The sequence below is a fragment of the Pagrus major genome, chromosome 16 (genome assembly GCF_040436345.1).
Source record: "Pagrus major chromosome 16, Pma_NU_1.0".
NCBI classification, from domain to species: Eukaryota; Metazoa; Chordata; class Actinopteri; order Spariformes; family Sparidae; genus Pagrus; species Pagrus major.
Genome location: NC_133230.1, coordinates 13582210 through 13607210, shown reverse-complemented (window position 1 = coordinate 13607210; position 25001 = coordinate 13582210). Strand labels below are relative to the sequence as shown.

The window sequence follows — 25001 nt, the reverse complement described above, 5'->3', positions numbered from 1 at the left end:
GCCTTCTTTCTCTTGAAGTTTCTCTTCTTTGTGTGCAGCTTATTAAAACTTGACCTCCACAACTCTTTCCCATCTTTCGCCCTCCTTCATTCTCCATCTGTTGCCATCTTCCGTCTCCTTTTCCAGCTTCTTGATGTTGTTTTTATAATATTGCCAATAAAGCCTTTAAAGAGTCTGCTTTAATGTGGGGCTGTAATTAATTATTAATTTCATCATCAATTAATCTACCAATTGTTCTCTAGATTAATTGATTCATCACTTGACCTTTCTTCACTGAGATAAACAGAGGAAAAAATATGACACTGTATCTAGTTCTCATTAAAAGTCCATGCTAGCCATGCTGTCTGAAGTAGCCTGTATCTGCTAGCTCAGTAACTATGATACACTCCCCCTCTTAAAATAGTTAGATCACAGACATGTTAAAGATGCAATATGTAAGATTTTAGTGGAAAACATTCAAAATTATCAACCGAATGTGACGACATAACTGTTTCGACAATATGACGTTTATATTTTGTGTTGTAGAGATGTCTAATGAGGTTAGCATGCTAACCAGGCTCCCAGTTCAGACATCTAGCTGTGTGGCTAAGTGAGCTAACTAGGCAATGGCAGCCACAGTTAGCAGCAGTTAGCAGTTACTCTGGCGATATTCTGCCCCTTATTTGTTTTGAGTTCGAATTTGTAGGGTGTCGCGTTTTTTTATTGCACCTTTAAATTCGTATCCTATTAAAATGTGTCGTTGGAAGAGATGTATATTTCCTGTGAATAAGTCATTGATTTTAACCAAGTTAAAGATTTTCTGAGGCAAATCCAAACCTGCTCTTTTAATCTTTTCCGCTTTTGCCATTAAGGTCCATAAAAAGTCTACATTTGTGCATTTACTTCCTTTGCCAGGAGTTAAAATCATTATGCTGCAACTCTATCCTCCCACTGAGGAGCTCCCACTGTTTTCAAAAACCCATTTACAGGGACACACATTGACAAACATTATGCATTACTTTAAGATACATTTTCGTTATAGTTATTATTCTACAATCACTACCATTGCAGCCCTGTCAGCAGTACTTCCACTCTGCCAAACCTGAATAAAAAAAAACATTTCCATTGCCTCCTCAGTGCCAACAGGAAATATTTAACAGTGTGCTATAATGGGAATCTTGTAAATATTCATCGTTTTTAATGGTAATTAAACGTGTCAGGAAGTATAACATCATGAATCTCATTTGAAATAATGTAGCTGTGTGTTGTTTGAAAAGGTTCTCGAAACAATCAAGAGTCTATTATTTCAAAGAGACAAGTGTGGCAAACACATTCGAGTTTAGACATTTCACAGGCATTAATGGCAAAGGGAAATAATAAAATCGCACCGGTATTATTCTTTAATTGTTGAGATAATAAGGTGCACATATCAAACCCGTTTTCTTTATATATAATTCTTGATTCATCAGCTTTTTCCTTTCTTTCTCTTTCTCCATCCGCACCACGCGGCGGATTAGCCGAATCTTGGGGTGATCATAATTACTGAATCAATAGTATAATTAATGTGGTCATTAGGCTCCTATAAATGTTATCACACAGGGATCAGAGAGCTCAGAGATCAATATTGTAATTACACCCCTCCATCGCAGTTAGCATAAAACCTAGTATGACCACACACTTATATATGTACACACAAGTGAATGTGCATGTATACAAACACGCATACGCACGCACAGACCTAGTGACCCTAAGGTTTTACTGCCTTGAGTAGTACCAGGATATAGAGCCCATTATTCCTCCATCTAATTACTAAGCTATATCAATAAGCTGGTCTCCATGCAGGAATCAATAGGCCTCCTCTGTATGGTCTTTGTCTTATTGGCCTTGTAGTGCATCTTTATTGGGGAGGAAAGGTATTCGGTGTGTGAGACGGGGTGAGAAAATTTAAGAGGTGAGGGATGAACGGATAATGCGTGGACAGTAGGGATGAGATTATGGACTTTGTCGCTCGAGGATAGAAGGATGAGATTTCAGTTTGACAGAGGAAAGAAGGATGGGGTGATAACACGCATGAAAGGATGAAGAGGAAGGGAAATGCGAGGAGGCAATCGGCAGAAAGAAGAGCGATGAGTGGCTGAGCTGAGAAGACGGACAGAGAGTATGGAGGGAAATGTGCATTCAGGGGGTCAAAAGGGAAAGGGTGGAGGGGGTGGGAAAAGATAATGGATGTACAGCAGAAAATGGATCTGTAATGTCAAGCAAAAAGGTGGAGGAATATGGAGAGAATGTATAAGGTTAAGCAAAAAGACGGAGAGAATGGGGTGATGGGCTTTTTGGACGCATATACTGTATAATTTTGACCTAATGTGAGGAGGAGGGATGAAGGATTGATGGGGGATAAAAGGAATCGAGGTTAAAAGGCAGAGAAAATGGCTGTTGTCGATGGACGCTTAATGTGTGTATACCATTAGATAAAATAGAAAGGGTGTAAGCACAGGTCCAGAGGGGGAATATACACTTAAAAATATTAAATAATGTGCAAGGTCATGAGGACGGTCTCTCTGTGGAAGAGCAACTCTACAATTTTGATCAAACGAGGACTGGATTTATCGGATGACTGCATCTGGTGCCTGCTGGAGGTGTCAGCTAACATACAGTCATGGACATGCCCAAAGCTTAAAGGTGCAATACGCAGTTTGGGGAAAGAAATTTTAATCAGAAGAGAAAGATCCTCACTGACTGATTTTTAATGCCTTAATAAGCAAAATAAACAAACGCTCAATGTTTTCGTGACTGAATAAACTGAATAAACAAACTTCCCTTCAAGGAAAACACAATTCCACACTGTTTACTTTGTTTATATTTGGCGGACCCTGCCATCTTTCTAGCTCCAAACAGTCCCCTAGGTGCCTTATTCTTTTGAGAACAGCTTGTTTATTCAGTATGAAAAAAATACATATTTGACTTTGTACTATTACCTCATTAATATTGCAAACGTTAATTCTGTGTTTGAATTTGTTCTCCAAAACTACATAGTGCCCCTTTAAGATCTATCAGGATGACGAACATGTAACATTGACCTGACCAGGGACCCGTAGGTAGCAATACTTTGAGTGAAACCAGATGGTTTTTGAAGGATGGGCACACACTTAGAAATTCAGTTTTTTGCAGCTATCAAGTGTATTTCTATTCAAAGGTTAGGCCCAGATCCCTACACATGCAACCTGGTTGCAAAAACTGCGAAACGTGTACTATAAAGAATCTAATTTCTCACTTTGTGGACAATTTGGCAGGCAGGGAAGTTGTGAAGGCCAAGCAGGTTCCCATCCACCATCTGGAATCATCCGGTGGATCTCAAAGCCACCTGGAGAAGGAGCACTGGTGGTACAGCTGCATTTCTTTCACATGTTTGACATTTATTCAGATCTTTTCTTTTCAGCCCTTTAACCGTGTCCTTGGTGAACATGTATCTTGATAGAAATACAGCAACATTATAGAAAACCAACTGAGTTGAGTCCGTCCCTTAACTTTCTTTGAAGCACTTCATCGTTCTTTTGCTCAATCCATTTTAAAAGTTAATCCTCCTCAAGTGTAGCTGTCAAGGAGACCTATTATGCTTTTTTGTTTTCTTACTTTCCTTCAGCGTGTTATATCTGTAGGTAAGTCTGCGCCAATGGGAGCTCCTCTCTCCTGCAGAAAACACTGCTCCTGAAGTGCCTGAAACGCCTCGTCAGTAGTCCCGCCCTTTATTTTGTGACTTCTTGACATAACACTATGTCACCATGTCACACATTTGCATAATAATTATGCCTATATTCACAGTAGAGGTAAAGCTAACTGGAAGCTGAAAACAAGACAGAGTTGACCTGAGACACAGTAAGTGGTGCTGGCTCAGGCGTGTGTGAGCTGACCAATCAGATCGGACTGGGTATTCAGAAGGAGGGCCTTAAAAGGACAGGAGCTAAAACAGGGAGTTTCAGACAGACACTGGACAGTGTGAGATAACGGATGAATCTTTTGAGCATTAAAGCATGTAAACCTATTCTGAACCATAAAATGAGCATAATATGTCTTCTTTAAAAGGTAAACTTCCTCAAGTGTAAGTTTAAAGTAATACTGGATCATTGGAGGTTAAAGTTTTGGTGCAACATTATTAAATTCCTTGTTTGGACTACAAACTAAACTGAGGTTTAAAGAAAGATTTCAATTTGATCTTTTTCAATCTTAAACTAGTTTGAAAGTGTGGTACAGCATAATTTGAAGTTAACCCGTGATTTAATTAAAATTTTGACCTCCTTTTTGCAGGTTTTGTGAGTTGTTTGTTGCGGTGGGTAGAGGGAAGAGGTGAGAGACGGGGTATCGTTGGTGACAATTTACTTGGATTTGGAAATTAATCTTAAAAGAAAAATAGTAATAATAGAAAAGCACCACAGCTAAAACTGTCAAAATAAATCCCTTGATCCTGGTTGACAATCTGGGATGATTAAAATAAACACAAAAACTGTCTTTGGGTGTTTTTTCTTCTCCTACATGACAGGAATACAATACTAGAGGCGTGATATAAGGTGAAGGAGAGGTGAAGGTTGGGGGAGATGAGACATGGAAATAGGGTGATGAGGAGGAGCTGGAGACGGGAGAATGAGGATGGATGATGGGACAGAAGCCGGGGCGAGGTGGGCGTGGGTCAGACGAAGAGGTGATGAGATGAGAAAGGGGGGAGGCGGATGAAAGGATGCAGGGTGAAGGACGGGTTAAACCACAGGGGCAAAGTGGTCTTTAAGGACAGAGAGAGCAGAGATATGAAAGGCTGAACGGGTGGGTGTGATAATGATTGGCTTACAAACAGGAAATTATTCAAGAAATGCCAAGATGAAATGACACAAGGAAAACGGCCACACACATGGGAATATAAACATATGATCTTATTACTTGTGCATGGCGCTGAGGGCGTGTCCAGGGGCGTTCTGAAGTGGTCCTCCTCGCACACACACACCACAGATCCTTCATCCTCTGCGACGCTGTTGGCCGGGCAGGGAAAACACTCCTGCTGCCTGGAGGACATCTTGTAGGAGCCGGGGGGACACGCTGGAAAAAAGATCACACAGACATACAGCGCATTAAGATGTGTCAGAGAAATTTGATCTTATAATTCTTTCTTTCCTTTTTGTTAACCCGGGAAAGCCACTTTTGAAGCAAATACTTCCAGAGGGGATAGACACGTAAATCACATGTGAAAGACATCTCAAACCTCAAGTTATTCCTACAAAGGAGGTTATGAAATATTCTTCAGCTCTTATAATAATTTAAAGCCATTCCCTTTGCACGGAAACTCTCGTATTCCACTAAGTCGAGCAGCGTGTTAAACCCCGAGAAAAAAAAGCCTCCGTAATCTCCCTTATAATTCACAAGAGAGAAAATTAAGAATGAATGGAGGAAAGACAGAAAGCAAGTGAATCCACAGGGAGGTACAGACGAGATAAAAGATATGATTAAGGGGGGAAAAGCAGAGGAGACTTTGGCTTAATCCATCTGACAAACACAATTCTGGCATTACGTGTGATCAGTGGCCTTGGCAAATGGCATCAAAGGCTGCTGCTGGATTGAACCAGCTCAGCGCATGAAAACAAGCCAAGGCGATGTGCAGGAACACAACTGCAAAAAAAACCCAAAACTTAATATTGTTTCCCACATCTTCCCACTTTATTTGATTGCTTTTTGTCCCCCTCCCAATATCTCCCTCTACAGTCAGCGACACTCAACTACTGCACACACAAGCGAGAGACAGACAGTGCGAAAGGTGAGAATGTGGGCGAGGGTGATAAGCACCCATGACCTTACATGCGCAGCTCGCAAGAATACAAACCGTGCAACAGAAGCTTATCAATGCATGTGTGACAACGGGCGGCGCGTAAACACGCGGAATAAAACAGGTTATTTTACACTCTCCCTCTATGCGGTTTCATTTTCCACTCGCCGTGCCTTTGTAGCAGGTGATAATGGGTGTGAAATCAGGGAGCTGGCTAGCGCTCGGTGCTCCGCTCTCCCCTCTTCTGAGACTGTACTCTAAGCAGCGGCTCTACTCTAACAGCTCTCTCTCTCTCTCTCCTCCGCTCTCCTCCTATGCTCCTAATACATCCATCTTTCTTATCCCTTTAACACTCTCCACGGCTTTCTTTTTCTTCTTTGCGTTGCCTTCTCCCGTCTCTTATCCTCCCCTCTTGTCTTATTCCCTTAATTTAACGCTCTCTCCCCCAATTAGGAACACACAACCTCCAAAAGGCTTCCTTTTCCATGAGTGAATTTCCCACGTTTGGGAAGTGTCTAGAAGGATAGACACATCAACCGACAGGTGGATGGACAGACAGACAACCCAGTTTCATTGTTAAATAGTCTTCCTGAAAAAAAATGTTCCTGTTCGATGAAACTTCATTGTGCCATCTTTTGGAGAACAAAAACCAAAAGACAAGACTACGGTGAAGTCAAGACAATAAATAATTTTTTTTTAAAAATCAAGAAGATTTATTCAAAGTTGTGCCTACTGAGTGACTAAAATTAGCCAGCTAGCCCACTAAGCTGAATAAATTGTCAGCTAATGTTAGCGATGTTGTGTTTTTGTAGCGTTTCAAAGCAATTAGATCACAAAGATCCATAATCCTAACCACTATCTGCTAACGGCTGCTCACTCTTTGCTCTAGCTATAACTGGCTGTAGCAACTAGCTGCTGATAGCATGTTAGCTCAGTTAGCCGTGCAGCCAAATGGCTCTGTTAACTGATAGGGTTTTGTCGGGAATATTTTCTTTCTGCAACAGAATACTGATTGATGGAAAAGGATTCATTTCAACCACCCATATTTGTTTGTGGAAAGACAAATCAAGGCTGTGTTGGTGAGTTTAATTTTGTTTATGTGTTTTGAGATGAGTTAACAAGGCAATTAAGCTAAGTCTGTGTTGGCTAAAAGAGAGAAAATGTCATTTAGACGGTGTTTGGTTGGTATTTTTCTGTTAGCAAAGAAATCAGGTGTAAAATATTTCATTTTGTGAGTTGATTTTGTTTTGTTTCTTTTATTACACCAAGTGGCGAACAAAACCTGAAGGACTGGCCAGAGATCTTGAGGTCTGAAACCAGGTTTTTGTGGAGAAAGACGCTGGAACATCTCTCCTACCTCTGGCACTGTGTCACACTAGAATAAAATGAATTAGGCAGAGAGGAGAGGACAGGTCTGTGTTTGAGACAGGCAATTCAAGGCGAACACAGCAGGTGCAAAGACGCACACAAAAGCTGCTGTCCCAAAATGCTTTAAGGCTTATGGACGTTCATCAAGACACGAGCATAATAACGAAGGGGCCTCTGTTATCCCACCTCTTTTACTCAGCCAGTCTAACAAAACACACACGCACACAAAAGGCCTGCCATCACACATCGATTAGCGGGCCTCGTCAGCCTCTCCTGGCTCAGACTACAGTGAGTGTGCATGCGAGTGTGTTTTGCGCCTGTGTACATGTGTGTATGCCTGCGAGTTGCGTATCTGAGGCTGTAAGAACCTTGTAATCGACTTTCTAATATCTGTCATTACACAGAGAAAAGCCTCTCGCTTTCAGCTCACAGCACAGCCAAGCACGGGGACATAACAGAAACGCACACACACACACGCTGTCAAGCGGCTCTGGAGTAGACTCTCTTTGTTCCTGACCGTGCTGCCACTATCCCTCCCTCACCACGCCAAGGACATCAAGCGTGAATAGCACCCGAATCAAGGCAAAATTATGCATAGATCTATGAGAACAGAAATGGGTTTCGCATTTTCTACCTATCATGCTTAAAAGCGGGCTAGCCATGTTCGTGTCTGGCCGCGTTTTCTGACTTATCTCCTCAATTCAGCGTGGATACACATTTCGCCGGCCCACCTTGGAAATGTGTGTCTAATGATAGGGGTGTATCAAGACAATATGTGCAGCTCAGATAACAAAAGAAGCTGGCGTTGCCCGCTGCCCATCATTCTCCACAGCGAGGCATCATTCGACGGCACGCCAACAGCCGGTGCCAGCAAAGGTCACATCAGTCAAAATGGGCCAGCAGCCATCTGCCAATGGGAGAATGTGGAATCTCTAAAACGTGTCCAACGGCGGGGAAAAAAGAAGATGCTTGTAAGGAAGACCACTCCAGTCATTAGAAGACATGGTTTTTTTTTTTCATCCCTTTGCCTTTTCATTGCCAAGGTATACAAGTTAAACTGGAAACGAGAGCGTCGGGGAGAAAAAAGGGAGAGGGGGGTGGTTAGAGAAATAGAGAGACAGAAGGAGAGATCTGCCAGGACAGCTGGCAAACCAACTGATCAATTTGTCCTGTGTGCCAACAGGGAGCCTCGATTAAATGGAACATGGTAGCGCATGTACGCACACACACGCACGAACACATATAGAGACATATTTCTTCAAGGTGTAATAATATAGATATGCAGCGACATGCCAAGTCCTATATAACGCAAGGGGAGGGGTGGGGGGAGATGAGGCAGGAGACCAACTGCTGCGAGAGATTGTTAAGAGAGACAGAGACGGCAACAGACAGACAGATGGTGTGTGAGAGACAGAAAGACGGGACGCTCCGTAATGTACAAAGAACGGACATTAAACAGGGAGGGAGAGTGGACTCCTTCAGCCTGACAGATAGACAGAGGCGGGGAGGAAAACAGATAAACACAGACGTGTGTCACATACAGATGAGAAGCACTGAAGCGAGCAGTGTCAGTGAGCGAGACTGAGGTCATCTATAGTGGGATCATATGCAACCATTATATCATCCAGTGGCGTGTAAATAGTTTGCCAGTTTTAAGAAGATTTTGGATCTCGTGCCACGCATTTTAAACTTTTCACGCGTCATTTAAAGCCATGTGTATTTAATGAGTTTTGGATGTGCAGGAATAGATGAAGTCAGGCTTTGCAGGTGACCTTTATCGTCATGGAAACAATGTTAAACAAGTGGTTAATATTGTGATGTTATTTTACTTCGTTTAGACACCAAAAGTATTTGGTTAGGTTTAGGAAAAGATGGTGGTTTGGCTTCAGACATGATGGTTTCTGGAGATCGCAACCACAAAGCCCCAGATCAGAGGCTAATCAGCGAAAGCTTGACAATGCGGCGCTGACGTCTGCTGAATATAGTAAGCTTGACATCTGGCTGAGTCGCCAACAGTTTGGGAGCCAGGAACAAGCTACAGCCAATGAAAGCAGACACTGTTTCTCTCTCTGAATCCAGTGTTATCGTGCATCTTTTTGTATAAAGCCGCCGCTATAATAGCTTAAAGTTTCTATCAGAATAAATACAAACAAGCTGTTCAGTATTTGTCACTGTGTCGTCCTTGTAGAACCACAATACGAACAGGAAGTTATTGATTTCTGTGCAGAAGTAATTCTTGCTGCATCCTAAACCATTCTCTCGCCCCTTTTATACTTTTGCTTCTCCTGCTTGTTTGCAGCACACAAACTACTTGGACTGCTTGGACTGAGTCATGTCTCCAGTATGTTATGTTGGGATGTGTGAACCCCCGTCATCATGTAGTGTGCAAACCACAAAGGCCGCAAGACTCCCGATAACAAGACAAAAAGTTATATAGTGTGAACAGGGGAGCAATCTGAAGTTAAAATTTGGTTTAATGTCCGGCACATGGCTCAGAAATGTTGGTCCTTTGATAAAAGTTAGTGGTCTGTATCCGTGTGCTCCAGTCGACCTTGGACTTTGTTCCTTGAGTTTTTTTTTTTCCTGTCACAAAATTCCCCTGCACTGAGAGCGCCGTACAGGCTCCCTGCTCCATGTGAAGCGGTCGAGGCTAAACTCCTTCCTTCATCTTAAAATTTGGGATCTCGTGGGACATGAGCGCTGGTCTCCTGGGTGAAGGTCCTGTCTCAGTTTGACTCATCCATCGACCCAAACCTCCTCACTCTTTATACTATGTCACCTGAAAAGCTTAATGTTGACGGCATTAAATGATGCTACGACAGTATGTTCAGCAAGTATTCTTACCAAGAGCCTGTGGGTGTTGGGATAAAACTTGATATCCATCTAATCAGATAAATGAAAGTAAAATATTCATGATCAAAATGGCAGTATTGAGATATGCCGACAGTTTCACCAGCTAATGAATAAAAACTAAAAGGCCAAAGAATCCACATTTCAATGAGCTCACAAATTACTTGAATAGACTTTTGTCTTTGTGGGAGGAATCAATTTATAGTTTGCCCTTCTCTCTCATTTTCCCGTTCCTTTCTTTTCTCTAACCTTAAACATGCCCATTAATAAATCATGAAGCACTTAATACAATAAATGTGAGCAATGAATTGTTTCTTTGCCTCCTTGACAGCACACATTAATTAATATTAATATCACTAAAGGGGGTTTGCTTTAGACACTTGCACACACACACACACTCACAGCTTAGCCCCCGCTGTTATGTTGACACATCCACTGGGGGATAAACGCAAATACGCAAAACTAAAAACCTAACTTTTGTACAAATACTAAAAAAAACACAGACGACAAACGGCACCGTCGTCGGTTTCTGGCTGGAGTTTAACTCAATTATACGAGACATGAAAGCGAAAAGAAGTGAGAAAAAAAGGGGTGATGGCATGAAGGAGAGATACAAGGGAGACAGGAAGTGATTCCAGCAGGTGGAAATCAATAATTCAAAGAGCCTTAATTCAGATCAGTGTCCTCTGCGCGGCTGATGCTGATTCTGATGCTAATTCTTTCAGCTGGTAGGCAGCTTTAACACCCACAAAATGAACTCTCATTACCATCAAACAGTTTTCAAGGTCTCTTCAACACACACACACACACACAGAAAAATCTCCAGGTCAGACAGGGAGGCGTGTGGCAGTGAAATGACTGATTGGTGTGTTTAAGTGTTTCATGTTGGATCAAATTAAAAAATTGTGAAATGATGATGTAATGGGACCCAGATGAGTCTGACTGGAGAGGGCCGCTCGAAATTGGACTCAACGGGATGGAACCAGACTCCCCCCCAAAAAAATGGAGCATTAGCTAAATAATGGGACTCCTGGCTGAGGAGAATTGGATTTGGACCACTCTAGACCAGAACTAAAATGTTTAAAGATATTAACTCCAGGCCAAATGTAGAGTAGATTTAGAAATATCCGGGAGCTTAGGGAGAAGGGCTTGAAGGGTTGCCAGTGTGAATCCCCAGACTTGAGTAGAAGTCAAACAATGAATGGAAAATGCTCTCTCTAACAGCTCGTGAAGCACCCTGGCAAAGACACTTTTCCCTCTATTGATAAAGCAAATATCAGTGGTGAAATGTGCGTATCTGCGAGGCTTAGGCACAAAGGCGCGTTTTAACACACCAATAGATACAATGCCAACACGCTGATGTTTAGCAGTTGACACAATCTTGGTGATTCAGCTGGTTAGAAGGCTAACACTAAACACAAAGTGCGGGTGAGGCTGGCGGGAATGTTATGCTCGTTAAGGATACATTTGATTTTATGGAAGTACTGAACAAGTTACAATTTTGACCTCATGATGGCGCTAAATGAAAAGCAAGCGGATTGCAAAAGGTTTTTCTGAGTCTTCCTGATGGGAAACATGAAAGCCTGTTGACAAAATTCATTGCAGTCTTTTCAATAATTGTCGAATAATTGTTTGCTTAAAACAGTAATGTGAAATGTCATGGTTGGCACTCGATGAAAAGACAGAGGTTAATAAAAATCTGCTTGTTTCATCTACTAGGGACCATGAGTGTCACTGCAAAACTGGCAACCCATCATTCAGAGACTGAAGTGTTTCAGTGTGGAACAAAGTGGTGGACCGAACCCCATTGACATCCCTACGTGTGTCTTTCACCTATTTTCAACATCATTATGAACCTCTGTTGCTTGTCTCAGAGTCGAATACTGCATCTCTAACTCATGTTCTTCAATGGACAGAGCATCAAAATTTTGAGTTTCCGAAGCACAAAACGAATAATTCAAAGCACTAAAAGTCACTGAAATGAAACACTGAAAACATACAGTGTCTTTACAGGTGAACTTCTCAATTATTAATAAGTCTTGTGAGGGATTTGTTCTGTCCCTTATAAATTATTGATAAAGTCACCGCTGCTGTGCCACGTGCGGAATAATGTCCGTTCTTAAAATTGGAGAGGCACGTGTTTCTCTGCTACGCTGTGACGGCTAATGGTATTTAATGCTTCATAAGAAAACAGATTACTCAGTGAAACGTGAACAGACTCAGCAAAGTGTGAGTGGTAACATGAGGGTTTTTTTTGTGGTTTCCAAACCATTGTCTTTGTTTGCGCACCCTTCCACCAACTAAAGACTGAGAGAGAGGGAGAAGGAAGATGCCTCACGCCAAAAATGACACCAAATCGAGAGCAGGAATTCATTAATCCTTATACACAAATTATTACTAAATAGAGAATACAAGCTACTTGCCTAATTTGAGACCGCAAATGATTAAATCTGGAGCATGAATTACTAATTCAGGAGCACAAATTATTAAATTGAGAGCACCACTTAGTTTATTTTTCTCTCTGTGACACCTCCTGCGGAGCATGCAAACCGGCGCATACTGTATCTTGTTCAGGTTCGTATAGTTATCAGTAGTTGAGAATGAAATAGTCAGTAATCAGGCTCAGGTTTTTCTGCTGTCACAGGCTTGACATGAAGTGACTGATGAAAAAAAGCGATTTCTTGACACTTTCCGTGATCTGCTTTTTTTGAGACAACAATTTTCTCTCGCGCTACATGCAGTGTCATAACCTGTCTGTGCGTCTAGCTGCTTTGAAGATACGACCAAGCCCCGAATTACAGCATAAATCCCTGCTATCAGCTCAAAGTAAAGACCTCATTCAGGTCTACCCACTGACTGGCTGCTGCCTCACAGTGTAATCGGGGAGAAAGCTCTGAGCCATGCCATTCGGGTCAACGCTTTGCTTTATCATTTTTATTCTCTGTTCTGCCCTGGTTACCACAGACTGACATCACACAGAAAACACAGGAGGATAACTAGCGAACAATGCCGCCAGGGGTATTAATGTCAGCGGCGCTGTGTATGAGCTTAACGCTGGAGACATGTCTAATTCTGCCGACACGCCTAGTGCTCACACACGCACAAAAACACACAATTTCACACACTTGTATGAATGTAAACACCCTCAGATTTATTCACTGGCTTTTTCACACAGGCATACACTTAGACACAGAACATTTAACAGTAGCGGAGTGGTTACATCACGAAAAACGGACACAACAAAGAGCTGTTGTTGTGTTACATCACAGCGCAGAAGTGCCAGGTCTGTACTGTTTGTATGAGACAGAAGGTGCAGAGAGGAACAGACAGGCACCCATCCAGACAGAGACACACAAACACACCTGAACCGGGAGTGGATCAAACACAAATGTACTCACTCTCAGTCAGATACATACATCAAACACACCCAGACACAGCACGGAAATAAACTCAACTGAGATTCAGCGTTTATATCCATTACAGATACAACTTTTTGTTGGAAAACTATGAAATAATGACGCCTATCACAGCTGGATTATTTAGACAACTCATAGACACTAACAAGGAGTCTGTAGCCATGTTGGGCACAGCAGGTGCTTTGAGCTAAATGCTTACATCAGAGTATTAACATGCTCACAATGACAATGACAGCATGCTGATTTAGCCTTGGGGAGGCTGTGGCTCAGGAGGTAGAGCAGGTCATCCTTTAATAGGAGGGTGAGTGGTTCGATTGCTGGCTCTGGCTGCATATCAAAGTATCTTTGGGCTCCCATGGCTGTTCCATCAGTGACAGAGTGGATGTATGAATGGCTGAGCCAATATACAGGTTCGCCATTGTGATGTACTTCAGCCTGCAATTTTTCTCACTTTGATATTGACTAAAAAGTTGAATTTTGACCTGATGGTGGCGCTAGTGTCTGTGTGATATCTGCACAAAATGATGTGCAATGATGTTTGGTTTAGTTCTGTAGGAATAAAATAGTTCCAACATGAAACTGTTCACAACAAGGCCCAAGGATTATCTTGAGTTACTGGGTCATGATTTCTGGAAGGAGATATGCTGTTGAGTTTTTTAAGGGTATTTTTTGGTACTTCGAGCACCACAAGCCAAGTGCCATGTAGTTATCTTCAAAACTTGGCAACCTACACCGAAAAGATCAAGATGGATTAATAGCACTACAGGTAGGAAAAAAAAAATTATTTTTGGTTTTTGGGGTGAACTGTCCCTTTAAGAAATATGTAAAAATATGTATATGGTATAAAAACAAGTTGTCTTTGCGGGAAGTCATACAAACATAATTTCATAGCTGGTATAATGGTGTGTAGTGTAATCCCAGCATGTCTTATATGAATCTATAAATAACCAAATGTATTTTCCCTTATGCGTACACATGATTAGAGCAGACAGATGGACGAAGGATGCATATCTGTGTTTTATGAAAACACAATGAGTCACTCGGCTCTGACATACAAAACGCAGCGCACACACACAGACGTCAGTCAGGGACTGTTGACAGAGCCTCCTCTTCTTCTCTCCCAATGTTTCCTCTAATACCTGTGTCACTCTGACGTTTACCTTTCTCCCATCTCATCTTCTCAAATAGCTCTTGACTGCTATCAGCTCTGCTCCCTGCCAAATGCCGCCCAGCCTCTCCTTCCCTCCTGCTTTCCCTGCTCACCCCCCCCTGCCCTCCCTCTATAATGTTTGCTCTCTCCCACCCTCCCCACTTTTTCTCCTCTATTGTTCGCCATCCCTACTTTTGCTCCAGCTATCATTTTCACAGGATTTATCAGAGGCTGCGGAACAAAAGACTGCGAGGGAACAATTTCAGGATATTATCGCCTCCCCTTCCCTCCTGCCCGTCTCGCAGACACACAAATGCGCTGTTCATTTACATTTCAGGTATTAAGCTGTTGTTCTTATCCTGAGTGGGCTGGAATAAGGATACACATTGTCTCCGGGATTGAATTTATGACCAACCTGCATTTTGTTCTTTCATTGCGAGCTCTCTTTATTCATCATATGCACGGGTTTTAGAGACAGTCACATGCATTTGCGAACACTTGGATGAACCTTTACATTCAGATAATCCTACACAAATATGATCTTCGAGGCTTTGAGCATTACAAATGCACCCCAGTTGCAGACAACTGCATGTGTAGATACCGCCAGGGTTCAGTGTCATCTCGCTGCCTCATTGGAACATCATCAGCTCAGTCACATGCATCATCGTCGCAGGCTAGGCCTCAAGTTCTTCCCCCTGATTGTCACATCAGCAACTCTGGCATGAAGCCTCTCAGCCTCATTAGGACATTAGTATCGACTGAATGGGCTGAATACTTTACTGGTTCCCATTTTAATATAAGTTAAAATGATGAACAGTTAATACAGTGCATAACTATTGACCCTGACTACAGGCAGTCATTGCCTTACTACAATGTATTTAGTTTTGGTTTAGCCTAATGGATATCCCCATTGTGACCTTGTGGTCTAGGAGGCATATCTTGTCCAAAATCACCCACTCGTTCACTACTCCCTACTAACTACAGGGAGTTTCTATATAGCAGACTATATAGTGAGCTCATCGGTGAAATGAAAATACAATTTTTCCCCTCCAGCACAATGCATGATGGTATATAATGCTTGGTTAGTGACCATCAGTTGCTTACTACCTTTCACAATGCATTGTGGGTTACTCTGAGCCAACTATAGGGTATAATAAATCTCAGCATACATTCGGACAGCACTACAAAATGGCTTACTCACTTTATAGTTCACTATATAGTGGGTAGTTAGTGATTTCGGACACGGCCTCTGTCTCTAACACTGACTGTATATAGATGGACACTATCATAACCGAAGCCAAAACATCTCGATCGCCCCTGGTGGCTGACCGCAGTACAGGTCATTAACCCCGCCCCCTTCATGTTAACAAAAAATAGATAAAAATGGCTGTTATCACCCTGATGTATGATCAAGTGTTGTAATTGTAATCCATGCTCCATGCTGAAAACATCTACGAGAACAAAACATAAAAATCTTTTAGCACAACAAATTTGGAATATTAATGATGAATTATTGTGTATGGGTGAGACCTCGCTACCATGGCTCCAACACCCATTCACTACTGGCTCTAAATGTCTTGACCAGTACAAGATTGCAGCACCTGTAGCTTTATTTTTATAGAGCGGGAAGATGTCATCTATCTTTAAATGCAATCTATGGTGTCCACTGTTAACCATTAACTAAATAAATAAATAAAAGACACAAAACACACAGCCTTATCGCGACATCATCAAACTCTGACCTCATTCCTCCAAGCCTAACTTTGGACCTCATCAAACCTCTACTCAATCACGAGACCCTGAGTTGTGGGACCTGCAACCTTGCCCAGCGGTCACTGTGTTGAAGTGTTTTTTTGTTTCACCACGTGTGTGATGGATGGCTTCTATTTAGCTCACCCACACAGGCATTTTATCTTTGTCCGTGCCTATCAAAGTAACATGGCACCTGCATGCGGGTGCACGTGTGTGTGTGGAAAAAGCAAACAGACGCATTCAGGTGGTAGACGCACACACACACACACACACAAGGAGGGACACGTCTCAAGATGCTAATGTGCCTACGCAGGCCTAACGCTGCAAAATCACCCAAGAAATGGCTCCTCTGATGGACACAAAGGAACGATATTTGGGAAAGAGATGACACTGATTGGCAGGCTCTCAGCCTTCACGTCCCACTGATACCCACTATCATCATCATCACCATCACATCCAGATGGACGGTCCTTTACTCCTTACTGCACACACCCAGCCTGCATGGGAAACAGCTTGAAGAAAGATACCAGTTCAGTTAATGTTCGGGTGATATATTGCGTGTTTGGGTGTGTGTGCGTTTGAGCAAAAGCAGGGAGAGTGTCCCAGTCATTTACATTATAACCGTATCAGCCGCGAGTCAGCAGACGTGTTTGCATGAGAATGTCAGGCAATTTCAGGTCGAGCGCTCGCGAAATGAGATTCAATGTTCTGCTCTTTTTCAACAGTCATGCTGTTGTGCCGTGCACGCGTGCACGAGTGTGTTTGTGTGTACGTGCGCCGTCTCTCTCCCGCCTGTCATACTTCACTAAAACACAATTCCACCTTCAAACCGAGAGCGAAGATAAGCTTAGGTAAGAGAAGTAATATTGATTGGTAATGCTGCCGAAGGTTATACACACAGCAGCATTTTAGACACTTACATCTCTCCCCCATTTGCGATGGCAATATGTAATGCAATTCTTCACTACTTCCAATTTTTCATGTATAAAAATGCACCGAGTGCATGTCTACAGTACGTCTCTACTGCGAGAAGTCTGTATATGACAACCACTGAGTGGGGAAAAAAGTACTGAGGGAAAATGCTGCCAATATTTGTGTGCTGACACAAAATTAGGGCTGTCAGACAAAGAAAACAGTGAGTAATCCTGAAAATATTGTTTGCTACAGTCGATTCAGATCATGATTCACTGTGACACATACGCCTAGATTTTTACATTTCCTAAAAATTTAATAATACATGCAACTGGAAGCTAATCACATTCGCTGGTGGAAGCATTAGGGAGTAGACGAGAGTTTGTTTGCTTACAGACCCCTCATTTGTGCGTGTGTTATGGAAATTAACAGGCATAATCTCCAGCCCGGAGTCTGTTGTGACACGCCGATTTCATTTGATTCTTTCGAATCAGCTATTCAAATCTGGGCTGCGAACTTGAATGAGCCTCAGCCTACTAATGACATTCCGTTTTCATTTGCCTCATCTGAATCAGCCATTTTCATAAAGACTGTGACCCAGATATGGACAAATCGGTCCTGATAAATTTGACACCCGGGAGTTCAGACGGATGAGCTGCTGCTGCTGCTGCTGCTGCTGCGTATCCTTAAGTACAGCTGAGAAGAGGAGAACGGAGGGGGGAAAAACAGTGGAGCAGTTCATTCAATGTAGTATCTCGTCCTATTGTTAAACGAGAGGAGGTCAAGGGTAATCAGATAGCTCTTCAACCCTGGAAGACACACCTATTAGAGTCACTTAGAGGGGAGCAGGATGGAGAAGGTGCATATCTCTGTGTACTTATGCAGTGTAATTATGTATATGAGTGGCTTTATGGGGGCGGTGTGCATCTTTTACTACATATTAGTGCCTAATGTGTGTGTTTGAGCATGCACTGCAGATGAAGGATTAGAGGTGCATTTTCTAGATGCAAAGAGTTTCCTGACAGATTCTACTGAGAGTGGAAAAAACATCTACACTCCTGAATTAAATACAACAACTGAATATTTTGAGGTAGTAAACTTGTATTTGACGACCTGGAATGAGACTCAAAAATCAACTATCTCTCCTCTAAATTGCTTCAGGAGTTTGCCTTCATTACACAGGGTTGCTCTAATCGTATTGTCGCACAATGGCTCGCCTCTCCTTTCTGTTTTCTCTCTCCCAGCGGTGTTATCTCCTTTCCTCGTCAGCAGTATCTTTTATAAAGTCGCCCAAAAACGACATTGGAACAACCAGGTGCACTTACAAGTTTGTGCAAAGCAATGGCAGAAGTAGGCCTTCATTAAATAGGAGAGGTGGCATCGCAATCAGTGTGTTTTCAGGGGGGATTTGAGACCTCTCTCTCTCTGCAGAGCATGTGTGATTGACAGCAGACAGGAGGAGAAAACGAGATTGTCCACTAGTTAATCGATCTCTGATGGCATCGTTCTCTCTGACGGATACATAAAATTAAAATACAAAATGCTAAAATGGGTCGCAAAATATAATTGGACACCTGTTAATATACCTGGGCAGCCAGCCCAAGTGAAGTCTATGTGTGGGAAACACTGGAGTACTTAATGCGCTGCTGTGGTTATTTTTGCCCATCGTGCTGTTCAACTGGTTTGCATTATTTTGTGAGGTGTTTCCGTGATTTTTGCTCTTCCAAATGTGTAAATGAAGAAAAACAAAATATGCCATTGAATATATCGCAACCACAGGGTGCAGACTCAAAACGCACCAGTCAAGACAAACAACCCGAGGCAACAAAATCTAAACGTTTTAAGCGAGGCAGTTCTTAATGCAGAGGTATTGTATTGCATTGTGTTACATCACACAGGTGTTTATTTTTTCATGACTTTCTGTTTTCTTGACAAACTGAGCATTCAGCTCACTTCTTCAGTCACTTTTTGTGCCCTGCATATTTTTTCACATGCACACACCGGCAAATGCAATGAAAGCCTCGCTGATTCACCAGCCTGACCCGTATTTGACATCTAACCTGTAGGTATGAACCAAAGCCACAAGGTCAGATCTAAGTGTTCATCCTCCAGGGAAAGTGGGAAATCATTTTTTTTTTCCTTTTCATGCATACACAACCAAGTGATTTCAGCAGGCATTGTGCTTGGCTTCCCAAAACATCGGTTTTGTGTAAAAATGCGTTGAGGGAATGCACTGATTCTGAAGCAATATATAATGGTAAGACTCCCCTTTCTCGATGCTTCTCATTCAAAATAATCTGCCAATATAAAAGAATGCCAGTCATTTTATCTGGCTCAATAGCGTAAAGCAGTTCCAACAGCAATAGGAATCCTTCTTTTTTCCAACCTGTCTGACAATAGACATAAAGGCAGAACAGAGCACTCTAAATACATGCTCCTATCCGTTCGTTTCAGAAAATCCAAGCACACGTCTGACTGCTGAAGAACAATAATATCCGACACAAGTTTACATGATTTCTACACTGCCAAGTCCCGTGTTCAGCTGATCATCAAAGGAAAATCTAATCCCTCTTCATCATCCTGATCCAAAGTTATTAAAAAGCTGAGCGGGTGAAGAGATGGATGGAGATAGTGGCAGGGGGTCACTTGGACCATAAGGCTGATTAAGTGTTTTCACTGGCGGGGGGAGTCACGGTCACAGCATACGACAGTTAAAATATTTTTAGAGGGTGTGCAGGTTCTGTGTGTATGTGTAAAAGTGTATGTGTGTGTGTGTGTGTGTGTGTGTGTGTGTGTGTGTGTGTGTGTGTGTGCGCGCGAGACCCCATGTGATGAGGAACAGTTGGTCTATCAAGGAGATGGATGAGGTGGGCCGATCCTCTAACCCCACCCCCCCACTGGGTTTAACGGCTGAGCTCCGTGTCAGGGATCAAAACACGCATTCATAAACACGGACAACCAGCTCTAAGCATGTGTGAGGCTCGTCGTTTTTTGTCACGAAAAATACCACAACTTTTAGAAAAAGGAAGATAATTTAACCTCATCTTCGCCAAGATTTTATGTCTCCCAGCATCCAAAAAATTACTGCTTCTTACTTGTGATTGCTACAGTTTGCAGTCAACAAGGTCTTCCCTCGACAATCACAGCTCAGAAATTGCTTCCCGTAACAAAAAAGAGGAGAAAAATGCGGAGAAGGCAGTGAAAATGAGCTGCTTATTATGCACCAGAATCTCTTTGAAAAAGTTTGAAAAGAAAAAAAAAAAAAATTACACGGCGGAGTGTTTGCACCGTAAATGGTCTCTAAAATCACATTTTTACCAGAATTTCTTCATAATTGGTGCTCGTATAAGACCGCTTGTACGTAAACAAATATAAATGCAAGCATAATAAACACAGGAGGGACCTTTGCACCGATGCTTTCTTCAAACTAGTTTCTGATATTTCACTGTCAAGGATGAGCTGATGGATTGCCTAATAAAACACGCACTTGTTACCTAAACACACACACCGACGTAAACGCACACGCATACATGCACACACACACACTTTACAGACAATTAACGTAGTTTAGTCCGCCTGCTGTTTGAATTAAAAATGAGGCCTCGCAACACAATCAGGGGCCGCAATTAAGCTGTGAAGGTAAAGCGGCCTTGACCTTGTTGTGTAATTAACGGACTCTTCTTTCATTAATCCCCACCACCGCCATCACACATCCCTTCCCGCCTTTCCACCCCACACACACACACACACGCACACACACACATCCCCTCGTTCACTCAGTGCCTTCCTCTTTCTAAGCAGCCGTTTAATTAAGACATGCAAGATGGCGTCATGAGGAGTCGAGTCGGGGGGATAGAAGTCAAGCAATTAAGGGACGGTGAAGGGAAGAGATGAAGGGGAGGGGGGGCGCCAGACGAGAGATGTACAGAAAGTGAAATATTCTTGGTCTGCTACCCCGTTCGCTTTTGTTCCCGTTTGTATTTTCTGGAAAAAAGCGTTGAAACACATTTCTGTCTGAGCCCTCCAACCATCTCCTGAAAGGTTTACAGACCAGACATCAATGTGACTTTATGAATGGCTGTTTTCACTTTGCTCTGAGTGCAATCTTTATTCTGGCATGTACGCAAGCAAAGCACTAACACAAATGTCAGAAAACTCTACCAAGGCCTTAGCTGGGAATTATGGTCCAGACGCTGTAGCATGTGGAGACAGACTGAACCAGACAGTGAGTCATCGAGTAAAGTGATTCAGAAAGCATTACATTGCATGTGTGCATCGCTCCGTGCATGTGCCTTCACTTCCTTCCTTATGAGTGTGTATGTTTATGTGTGTGTATCCTCGTCAACGACGGTCTCAGGCGGGGAGAGTGCATCTGACACGGCAGCCTATTCGCCGGCGGAGAGAAGCTAATAATCTGTGCCTAAAAGAGGCCTGACTGCCTAAAACCCGACTGTTCAAACGTAGCAGCGAGCAACAAAAAGAATCATGCTGCACAAGCAGACGCGACAGACGTTCCGAGACCCACTTTACCGTGTTATTTACCGCCTCGCTTGGTGTTGTCAACATCCATTGCCTAATACAGGCGGAGAGCCGTAGAGCGAGATTCAGCGTGTGGCAGGTAGGAGAAGCAGACAAACAGGTGGTGGGAGAGTCGCTGAGCAGTTGGATTGTACTTAAAGATGGCGGGTGAGCATTCCAAAGGAGGCACACATGTTTGGATAGAGCAGCTGTCGGTGCAGTTAGAACATGTTGTGCGTCGCAGGTTTTCCCTCGTTTTTGCTCCATAAAAAAAAATTATGTGTTAAGCCAAACCCCTAAATTTAGCTTTTGTATTTCATTTTCTGTCATTGTGCCAGTGTAAAACCTTAGGGTGAGCCATAAAAAGCATCATTATGAACTACGTGACTCATTACTTTCAAGTTAAGTCTCACAAACCCCTCAATACACCAGTCGAGGCATTTCAGAGACACAAGGAAATTGCAGTTATTGACACACTGGCACAATGGCTCATGAATCCAAATGTTATCCCGTTGGACCGGGCAATCCTGAACTACTGTGACGTGTTCACTGTCATCACGTCAAGCCTACGAGGGTGTAAGACTGACGACGGCAAGGTAAACCATTGACAGACAGGCCTAATGCACCTCAATCGCCAGAATAAATGTTGGCAAAGTACGTTCCTGCAGAACTACAGATAAGTTAAAACTTGATTTGTTGTTTCCTTGATGTTGCAACTTTACATTTATTAGGTTCAATTTAGAATGTTTCTCTTGTCACAGTGCTGTACTTGTGCTCTGATGATGTTTAGGGACAATAACCACTTGGTTAGGGTTAGGAAAACAACATGGTTTTGCTTAAAATACCTGTTTTGGTCACCTGAAATTGGGCTGGAGATGGCTTACAGTCAAAAATATTTTTTTTTTTGTTGCCACAAACACAGCTAGAAATTGCCCCAAGGTCTCCTTAAAAATATCCAGCGGTGTTAGGCTTAATGAATGTTGGGTTTTGCAGCCAATAAGCAGTTATGCACTCAAAGCATGATGGAAGGCACACTGTCATCCTACTGTATTAAACACGAGTACAACATAAATTACTGTTAAGAGGGACTTGTCGGACAAACCAGAGGCATAATGGCAGCGGCTGATGTTAGAATTTGCTGCGCAGACAACCACAGTGCTTGTCATAATTCGGGTAAAGCAGGCCGACACTCACACCGCAGTGCCCATCGGCGGTAGTTACAATCAAACACTGACACCAGGCGGTCCAGTTAAACCGGCCTGTTTCACACTCGCTCTGGCTGCACATCCACATCCCTGCTGTTGCTGCTTAACTCATCGAGTGTTTCTCCACCACCTCTAGAGAGATCTTATATAAGAGAGAGATTTTGTCTTTGTGCTGATTAAAATAATTTACCCCTACTGGGAGCAAAGGAAAGACTTGCAATGCCGGAAACTACAACTTAAACTGAAAATACAACAGGCAAATACACTACATTTCAGGATCAGCGGACTTTAATAACATCTGAATTTTCAGTGTAAGCTGACAGACATTTATCTACCAGTCGTCTATGCCAGATCCTTTTTTCTTTTCATTTAACTTTCATCGCTCTATAACTGCATGATTGCTGTGTCGAGGCTGCTAACGAGAACGCGCAGCGAAGTTTATGCCAAATTTGCCAACAGCCTGCAGTGAGGTAAATAATCATTGGTATCAGCTCATGTGGTATTCATTCATAAATATATGACTGGAAGCATTTAGCTGGAAAATTAAGCACATTTTCCTTCAGCAATTGATGAGGGCTGACTGAATGCATCATCGGAGCAGTTATCAGTAGGGTACTGAGTGCTCAGTTGTGTCGTCCAAATCTGGGCTACATGTTGGGCCACAATTGAAGAGGTGCTTTGGAACAGGGCAGCATTGTAAACAACTCTGCTTCAATCTTGGAAAAATTCAGATGCAGCTGCTGAGAGAATCAAAGTTCCACTCTCGCTGCCTTGCTACTGGCGCTGTGAGGGAATAGGCCAATTATCAAAATAAACTCTGGCACAGAGTCAAGTAACTTAGCAACAAGCCATTGGCCACGGCTGGAGCTAAAACCGTGCAACACTTAAACATATGCATCTAGCTTTATTACACTCACAGCAGCATGTGCTGCAGCACCACCGATGCTGGGATGTAATCGATGCTGTAATGTAGTCTGACTCACTGCCCACACGCTTGACCTTGACATACTGGAGTGTTAGAGATCAAAAATTTCCCAGTCACATCGTAACCAAAGATCTGTTTCTCCAAGCAAAGCATGTGCACACGGAACAGATTGAAAGAGCCAATTTGGGACAACAGAGGCTTTGGAGCCAAAGAAAATGTTTTAAAAAATGAGTCCTTCAACAGGCTGGCAAGCTAATAAAAAAGCTTTTTAATAGCGAGAAAGCAGGCAGGAACAGACTTGTAAACACATTTACAGAAACTTTTGTTTGAAAATCTGTAATTTTGCAAAAACAAGAATAAACTCTTCCACCCAGCATGCAAGGATGACCGAGGTCACTGAGGGAGAAGGAAAGACAAACTAGCAGCATTATTTAGCTGGTGCGTGGGAGTGTTATGTGTGCTAGTGTATCGATTTGTCCTTCCCCTGAAGCGATGTAGCACCATCCCTCCCTTTGCATTTTTTTTTTTTTCCACTTTCTTTTCACTCAATCCCTGCTTTTCCTGTTGGCTGACATCCTCCTAACTTGGAGCTCTCTATCGCTGGGAGGCGAGCCGAAGTGGACTGTGAGTGTAGGTGTGTCTCTGTGTGTGCATGTAAGCAGAGAGGTTCAATATAACCCCGTCTCTCTGTATTTATAACTTAGCCTCACTGTGGGAGCACTGCTGTAAGAATAGGCTGCAGTGATTACTATACGGTTCAAGTCCTTGTTCTCCATACAACCAAAACTGTATGCAGTATCGATCCAGCACCGTGCTTCCCAGTGATTTACTCCAGGATATTTCTGTACTCAGTACAAAGAGGATCATAAACAGTACAGCAGCTCATTATTGAGTTTTCTATATTGCTGTAAAAATGGCGAGATCAAATGGAAAGGCTGTTCGAGAACTCCGGCAGGGAAAATGTGCCTTTTAATAATTCTTCAAATTGTTTCCTGGCAATTTCATTTCCAATTTGTACCCCGACCCCCCGTTTTCGAGTGTCCCCTTGCCTCTCAGAACAGAGTTACAAGGGGTAGTGGTTGAAACCCTTCGAGACCCTCATGTGACATTAGTAGTAGTC

At 42.7% G+C, this 25001-nt stretch overlaps 1 protein-coding gene across 2 annotated transcripts in view; it reads right to left on the bottom strand.

The window, feature by feature from the left end:
* The window catches only part of LOC141010906 (ephrin type-A receptor 7), a 248439-nt gene that overhangs the window by 54632 nt on the left and 168806 nt on the right, over positions 1–25001 (bottom strand). For both annotated transcript variants that reach the window (XM_073484061.1, XM_073484060.1), the window contains exon 4: positions 4909–5064. In XM_073484061.1, coding sequence (XP_073340162.1) covers positions 4909–5064 — 156 coding nt within the window. The remainder of the gene's footprint in view (positions 1–4908; positions 5065–25001) is intronic.